Source organism: Perissodus microlepis, chromosome 17 (assembly GCF_051167445.1).
Source record: "Perissodus microlepis isolate ML-2025 ecotype Zambia chromosome 17, ASM5116744v1, whole genome shotgun sequence".
Classification (NCBI taxonomy): Eukaryota; Metazoa; Chordata; class Actinopteri; order Cichliformes; family Cichlidae; genus Perissodus; species Perissodus microlepis.
In genome coordinates, this window is record NC_140477.1 from 12,241,716 (window position 1) to 12,250,603 (window position 8,888).

The 8,888-nt window shown below is 37.8% G+C and overlaps 1 protein-coding gene across 9 annotated transcripts in view; it reads left to right on the forward strand.

Annotated features, from left to right (window-relative positions):
* Positions 1-6,141, forward strand: part of pcloa (piccolo presynaptic cytomatrix protein a) — a 58,156-nt gene extending 52,015 nt beyond the window's left edge. For all 9 annotated transcript variants that reach the window (XM_084910993.1, XM_084910984.1, XM_084910986.1 and 6 more), the window contains 3 exons: positions 1,129-1,263; positions 2,828-2,973; positions 3,064-6,141. In XM_084910993.1, the coding sequence (XP_084767119.1) occupies positions 1,129-1,263; positions 2,828-2,973; positions 3,064-3,207 (425 nt within the window). In that variant the 3' untranslated portion in view covers positions 3,208-6,141. The remainder of the gene's footprint in view (positions 1-1,128; positions 1,264-2,827; positions 2,974-3,063) is intronic.
* Positions 6,142-8,888: the final 2,747 nt, after the last annotated feature.

An 8,888-nucleotide genomic window follows, 5' to 3' on the forward strand; every position in this document is an offset into this window, starting at 1 on the left:
AAACTACTCAGACCAGGCTGTCTGGCACCAACAACGCCACATTCAGAGACACGTAAATCCCCTTTCTTCTCCATTCCTGATGCTCAGTTTCAACTTCAGTGGGTTGCCCTTTACCATGTTTTCCATGTGCCTAAATGCACCGAGTTGATGCCATGTGATTGGCTAATTTGTATGAGCGAGCAGTTGAACAGGTGTACCTAACAAAGTTGCTGGGGAGTATATATATTTTATAACTGCTCACAATAGTTTCTCATCCAATTTTAAGTCAGCTCTATTGGTCTATTATATGATTTCTTACTCCTTCTTATGTTGTAATTTGGCTTACGACATACCACACTGTAATTATGACACTGTAATTTTAAATGGACTTATTTTATCTTTTTATCGTTTCACCATCTGCGCTCAGTCTTTTTGTGCCACTGGATTTCTCACTTTTCATCACTTCAGAAGACATTACATCCACTGATTTAACCAAATCCCTGCCTGTATATGACTAAATAGTCAACCTTAAACCCCAGACTTCATCCTAAATTGTAAAGATTTATGTTATTGCCCTGAGAAAGGAGCTGCTTCCCCACAATGTAACTGTGTAAACAGATTTATGTCCCCACAACATGAGTAATAAAAGTGCACTTACACACAGCCTACATTTGCCAGGGACTTGTTGACCCAGCTTTCACAACTGCCACTTCCATTCAGTTGCCAAGGCAACTAGAGGCCAGGCAAGGCTCATCATAACTTCTCCTCATCCTTGTTAAATCAATAAATGTGATTGCTCGCAGACCATGTCTGATATTAGTCATCGCATTCACACACTTTGTGCTCTGTAGAGTACAGATGCTTTGAAAGATGCCACATTTAAAATAATTGTAATAATCGAGCTTATACCCATCCTTATTTTCTTAAATTAGCTCTAAAGCCCTTCCTATTTTCAGTAGCTTTTAACTTGAGGTCTAATAGTTTGCTGAAGTTCACTGTAAATACATCCTATTGCTGTTTTATTTGACTTTTTTCTTTTTTACCCATTTAGAAGGTGCCTGGAAAGCACCTCTGTTGTTTTAAAATGTGCCATATAAATAAGGTTAACTTGACTAGTGCATATTTAGCTTCATGTGTGTATGCATTTAGGTAAGACTCAGGTAATGGGAGAGATAAAGATCGCTTTGAAGAAGGAAATGAAGACGGAAGGTGAACACCTGGTCCTTGAGATTCTTCAGTGTCGTAACATCACCTACAAGTTCAAGACTCCAGATCACCTGCCTGGTAACTGAAAATACCTGATCTATGCACATGACCGAACCAATGCCAAGCTAAAGTACACCAACTGAGCAAGCTGTTGTGACATATCACTTATTGTCATCCATTCTGTCAAGAATGGTGTTTTAGGAAGAGGAAGGTGAAAGAGAGGAAAAAGTATATTTACAGAGAGTTTCCATGATACGCATAATTTATATTGCATTTAACAGCTGAGAAGCCCACACAAATATGTGTTCTGGCATCTAGCTTCCCTTCAAATGTTTGCCAGTTTTATAGCAGCAGAACAACTGGTGTTGCAATAAAGTGTTTCCCAGCCCACGTAGAGCATTTAACCCTTAAGTAATATGTACTGTATATGTGTAAGGCTAAAAAAAAGACTGGAAAGGCTCACTAATGACACATAAGCCTGGGCAAATAAGATGTGGGATGTGCCATTTATGAGTTATATTTGACAGAAACTGTGTAGTTCAAGTAGTAGCATACATTACAGTATGTAACTCCCTTTAATTGAAAATTAATTAAAGTGTTAAAAAAAATACAAATAGCTTCATTAGAGTACAATTGTATGCTATTTAGCCTTTAAAGATTGTTCTGTGCATTATTATTTAGACACATTGGATAAATGCGTTGGGAGTTATACAGCACAATTACATGAATCTTTCTGCTGATATAATGCAGATTGTTGCCCACACTGCCTCTGCTTGTAGTATTTACTTCCTTAATACCCAAGCTGCCGGCCACTTGCTTGATTTGCATTTGCTACCAGATGGGACCTGCACAAAAGGCTTTATTTCAGCTGAGAATACACTGTCGCTCTGCAGTACAGAATCTTGCTCGGTGTTTCATAATGGTAACACTTTATAGTTATGACAGTTATATAAACTATTTATATATTATATAAAAGTATAGTTTTCAGTGCAGCTGTGTTCGCTATAGACACCCAGTGTCAGGATTCGCAGAATTGGGAGTCACACTCAAAAAGGCAGATTGAAGCAACAAAAGCCATCTTATTGCACTGATACAGAGAACACAAAGTCCAAAACAAACCATCGGGAATCCAAAGTAATCACAGAAATATGCAAGTGAACCACACTGTGAAAGAGAGCAGATGCTGAGGCAAAAATAAAGGGAAGGCATGGCTATTTATACACAAAGGAGTAATCAGGGAAGTGGACACAGGAGGGTAACGAGAAAGCAGGGAAGTGAAACTAAAAGCAGGTTGCAAGAAACAACTGTCAGAGGAAAACAGGAAATTATTTAAAAGATATCTGCTTAAATCCTGAAATATGATACAAAAGGAAAGGATCAAGCCTTTATTTACGAGCTGGAAAATGAAAAAAAGGCATCTTTTTATTGCACTAATAAAAAGTTATTAAAGATATATGTTCTTAATCCCTAATCCTAAGTGGAAAAATAGGACGGAACTAAATAAACCTTTTAAAAAATACCTAAAACTAATGATTATAGGAAGACATTTTCCTGCAGATGTGCTCCAACCTGTCCACTCTGTCAAAGTCACACTCAGAGAAATCGCATACTTTGTTTTGTTTTGCTTTGTTTCTGTCCACAGATCTTTATGTGAAGCTCTACGTGGTGAATATTGCCACCCAGAAAAGGATCATCAAGAAGAAGACCAGGGTTTGTCGCCACGACCGTGAGCCGTCCTTTAATGAGACCTTCCGCTTCTGCATGAACCCCACCGGACACGCGCTACAGGTAATCCACACAAAGTGTATGTTCACAGTCACATGCCACGTTAGCATCCCATTAAGCACGCACAAAACTGCTGCCTTTTGTTCTTTCCAGCTATTCCTGGTGTCCAACGGTGGCAAATTTGTGAAGAAGACCTTAATAGGCGAGGCCTACGTGTGGCTGGATAAAGTTGATTTACGCAAGCGAGTGGTGAGCTGGCACAAGCTGCTTGCCAGCACTGCCCAGATCCACTCATAGGAGGGGACTCAATCTAAAAGAAATAAGCTTAAGCGGAAAACAGGTTTCTGACATCTGGGTTCCACATCTGGAACGCTGATCCAGTCTTCTGGAAGGTCTGGGCACGGGAAGAGGGGGGATTTTTTTCTTCAACCTTTGTTTCAGGGCTCGCATAGCTTGCAATTTGGAAAAATGCTTTCAGCAAACGATGATATCTGCTCTGATTATGTGAAAAACCATTATGTGTTTACAGGGAATAAACACATGTTTACAGGACATACAGTGTACAGCAGTGTAGCCAGGACTTAGAAGAAGAACACAGGTGCTGAGTTCAGAGGTCAAGTGCAGAATCAACCAGGTATTACACACTTTATCTCACATACACACACACACGCTCACGACATTGCACACAGTCATTCACACAGAACTTCAAATCTAATAGATACAGGGAATGGACACACTTATAGATTCGAATTGATTTATTTTGACGTTTTATCCATTAAATGTTCTTTAAATGGGGCGCTCACCCTCGCTTTATTATTGTATTGATTTACAAAGCGTTTTGGGAATGAAATAGTAAAGACTCTGCTATAGAGACCTCTTATTTATTTTTGTATTATGATATTAGCGTAGAGTTCTATGATTTGTCTTCTCCTCAATTATTTAAGTACTTTAACAATCTATTCTGGGAAGGAAGTATATTTTATAATACACTACCTAGCATTCCAGTTCAATACAAAAAAAAAAAATTGCAAGCATGTTTTTGACTTTATTAACAAAAACTACTTGTTCCCTACCCTTTTAATCAGATTTTTCCCTGATGTTATCCAATGATGACTATTGTTTGATATAGCATCAATATTAATATATATCAAATTGGACATTACATGTTGTGCGCATGAGTCTATCTATTTGGTATGGAGTGCCACATGTTCAACAAAAAAAAAAAAAAGACACCTCCAAGGTTCACTTTGTATATAGTGAAGTGTCATAGCTGGACATTATTCTACATATATAGATATAGATATATAGATATATATAGATATCTTTATCACAGACAATCAAGTCTTGATGATTGTGGCATAGAGGTTTTATTTATTCATGACGCCCCTTAGAATGTGAGACGTTTACTATATGAGAGTTAAGCATTTCCTCTTTTTCCTTGTAAGATTGGAGCACATTAGAAGTCTTGCATCAGTCTTGCTTTCGTTCGTAAGGGCAGTCAACTCGACGACACTCGCTTTTGTAGTATTTTGCACTTTTTCTGCTTAGAATGTAAAACTAACATCATCATCCTGCTAAATTATTATTTTTTCACTGGGAAAGTGAGAAACTATAGACCAGGAACTACCCAGAGTTACGATCCTAAGACGCGATGCTGTAACAGTAGCATGATGATGTTTCGTCCCACCTCCACGCGCACTTCATTAAACGCCTATTATGCCCATTATTTCATGAGAAAGGTCCTGTACAGGTGTCAAAAGACTGGAAGGCTGGTTCATTTAAAATTTTCAGTGAAATATCCGAGTGATTTCTATGCAACATCTACTATATAGCGTAAATAACTGCACCCTGACTTGCCAGAAATATGACACTTGATTTGAGAGGAAGCATTTCTGTTTATTTTGCACTGCTATGTTTTCATGTCCTCCACGAAATGGTTACTGCTTTAATATGATTTGTTGTTTTCTGTTTGTTTTTTTTTATTTACCGTGTGATTTTTTTGTATTGCTATATGAATCTTTATTTATTGCCTGTGAGACAATTTCATATGTTGTATTATATTTGTTTACAGTACATATCAGATGTACAGAGAAATTAGGTTTTTATACACTATGTAGTGCTTGTTTACAATATTTAGAGGGGCCTGAAACTCAGAGAACCAACTTTTTTGCCCTTGTGCACGAACACACGCTCACATTAAAAACGCCAATTCCACGTAGCTATAAATCAAAGGAAGAAAATCGAACATTCCTAGTCATGATTCCTATCTTTGTTTTGCACTCCCCCTTCGATTTGTTTCATTTTCCAGTAAGTGTATGAATTACCAAAAAAAAAGCAACTAAAGAAAACCTTGTAGTCAGTGGACTTCACACCTCAAACGTAAGGTGCAACGTGCATTTTTGGTTGCTTTTCTTAACTTTCTATCCATGTGCTCGTGTGTGTGTGTGTGTAGCATCTTCACACCAAGTCCATGCATGTCATTAGCTCTAATGCAGTATCCCTTCCTTTACATGTTATCTGTCTAAATTATCTAAAATTTCTCATAACACACAATGAATTATACAAACACACACACACACACCCAGATGCCATCTCTATCTTCAACCTTGTAAATAAATAGTTTTTTTATACTGGGATTTGGGGACGCAATAGGTCTTTTAGCAGTCAAAACTAAACAAAAAACAAACAAAAAAAAGTTGCGTGATCTTAGAAGTAACAGGGAGTTGTTTCTCCTTGGATCGCTGTACAGTGGATAGGCCGAGGGAAGAGCTTCTGTCTGTTTATAGGAACCCAGATTTACCCGACCCTTTACACCAAACACTAAAAGTTTACCAGAGTCTAACACAGAAGTCTATCTTAACAACTCAAGTAGTTGCAGGAGAATTTAAATGTGCTCACACTGGATGTTGCATGTTTTGTTGGTGGTTCATACTATTTTTGTGTCCGGATATTATTAAAGAAAAAACAAGAATGGTGTAGAGAGAGATATAGAACAAATGTTATAGAGGGGGAAGTTATGAAGAAAACTTATAATTGATGATGTATGCTGAGTGTACAAAGAGTATGCTTGTAAAACCTGTCTGGTTTTTCACTTGTAAGTAAACAGAAAAAAAAAGAAATCTAATGTCATGGTTTTGTGATTGTATACAGGAGGTATTGATAAATTATGCAAAATGTGCTGTAAAAATGGCTGTTGCCCCATGTCTAAATATTAAATATCATATAAATGAAGCATTGTTAGCGTGCATTGAGTTTACTGCATGTTCCACTGATTTTATTTTGAGCCTAAAAAGTGCAATTTCTGGGAAACTGCAGTGTTTATATATATATATATATATATATATATATATATATATATATATATATATATATATATATATATATATGTGTGTGTGTGTGTGTGTATATTTCCGGGTGGGGGGGGGGGGGGGGGGGGGTTTGCATACATGGCTTGCATATGAGGAAGTAACAGAATACAGCCACAAGATGGTGCCATGCTGCTATCGTTTTGGCCAGTTGGAGCTCCGTGGTGACGTCCAAGCAAGCCTACGCGAGCCTGCAGTGCTCACACGTGTCTTCACTTATAACTGATTAGTCTTTTCGTGACTGTGTGGGAGTGTGCAGATGGGGCTTGCTGACAGATCCTTCTGTAGCATCATTTGGTCCGGCTTCTTTGTGAGACAAATCAGCACCAGGTGTGTGTATATGTGTGCTCAAGGCTATTTGTTGGTCCTTGTGTGCTATAATAGGATATCTGACATGTGCTCAGATGTGTCTATAATGCTATGTTACTTTCATATATATATAATATGGTATACGGTGTTGCACTATGGTAACATATGGTATAATATGGCATGTAGCAGCACCATATAGCATGCCCTGTTTGATCCTCCTTGTTAACTCTAATGGTGTCACTACATCAAGTAAGATTAACATAATGTTGTATTCAGTAAGACCATAAGAGCAAAGGAGAAGATGGAATTCCCCCCGTTGGCCGTCAGAAACAAATGCAATTTTAAGATGTAGAATTCTCGCCCATTTTTTATATACAGTCTATGGTATGAGACAAAATTGTGTTAAAAAAAAACAAAGAACCAAACCTTAAACTGAAGCAAAATGTAACCATCCAAAGAAAGATAGATAGATAGATAGCACACAATGACAAAGATGAAGACTAAACTACACAGCACACCACTATAAGGCACATATAAGGATGAAAGTAAAATAGGCAGTACCTGACAGCAAAACAAAGAAAGTCATGGAGACAAACAGTAAGACACCAGCAAGCAAGCATGGGGAAAAGGAAACACAATAAAACTAAAGATTACAAAGGAGACTGGGAAGTCTCAAAATGTCTTACATGAAAAAACGTGTCTGACATTCTCCATGGACAGGCTTTTCTCATTAGCTTCACCCGGCAACATCATGAAGAAAAGATTCAGTTGTTCAGCTCAGCAACCATGGGTCTGAAATCTTGCTGTACTTTCACCCCTGGAGGGCTGTTCTTTAAAGCCAGGAAACTCTGAAAAAAGCTCAGAGGCGACTAATGAGAATGACAGGTTTGCACTAAAACCTTCTAAAATCAATATACAGTCCACTGACTCATATTTAGTAGATCTGAATTTACTTCATGAGTGATGGTGGAATAATGTGTTTACTGCAACATACAACAACCTAAAAGCATATCCAAATCATAGAAATAATCTGTAACAGTTTTTCATTTTAAAAAATGTTTTAGACTTTTTATACATATGTATATTACACCAACAGGGGGCGTAAGAAATCCATTTTACACAGTCACACAGTTCTCTGTAGTGGAATCCTTTTGGACCTTTGACCTTAAGTATTTCTGAGTTCAAAATAGAGATCCCATAAGCTTAAATGCATTTAAACTTATAAATAACTTACTTATTATTGCATTTTTTCAGGGAGTAGTGCAAGTCTGTGTGTGTGTGTCTGTGTGTTTACAGACGGGGATGGATCACCTGTGTCAGCACCTGCTGAATGTTGACTCTGCAGCTGAAAAAAACACCTGCTTCTGCCAGCTGAGTCTGCCACAAAATAATTATGTGTTGGAAAAATAGAAGACCACCTACAGTTATAATACCTACAACAAAAGAAGGATTTTATCTATTATTTTATAGGAATGAGCAATCTATACAAATGCACAGTAATGAAAAGGTTTACAAGCTGTAATGAGAGCTGCTACGGTTCATGATTTGACGGTGACACTGTCAAAACTACAGGAGGCTGAGCTGGAGGTGACGGAGTTGAAAGTACTAAGGTTTTTGTTGTGAGTGACCAGGAGGGAACATGGTTAGATGCAAGTATATCAGAGAGGCATTTCAGGGTGAGTGGTTTGAAGGCAAAGTTAAGGAGGAAAGAGTTGAGATGGTTTGGACAGGTGCAGAGAACGGATAGTAGACAAATGGTTGAAGTTGAAGGTGCCAGGTAGATAGCCAGGAGACAGACAACCCACTGTGGTGACCCCTAAAGGGAGCAGCTGAAAGACAAAGAATATGCAAATGCACAGTAACTATATGGTTAACAGAAAACAAAAATCCTTTCCTCAGTCTACACAAGTACTATTTAATGCGCTAGTTAGCTTTTCTAACGGCTGAATTGCAGTTCTAAGAGATATGTATTTCTCCTGGCTTATTGGTGTACAGTGATAGAGAATTGATCAGGCATTTGGTGTTGATGAAACCAAGCCAAAGTTACTGCTGTGAAGCACCTTAGTGTTAATTTGTGTCCTAAAAAAAGAATTAATTATATATATAAAAAAGCAGATGATGCTAATCAGGTACATAAAGCAAAAAGATGACTAATGTGGGGAACCTTGATCATCGCTGGTGATCTGGTACGATTGTAATCTTTCTGAGAACACCTGTTGCAAACACTACACCAGATATCGCTGAATGGAGCAAAGTGAGCACTAATGAGCCTCAAATTGATCTTTTGGAGAAAAAACTTTAAGT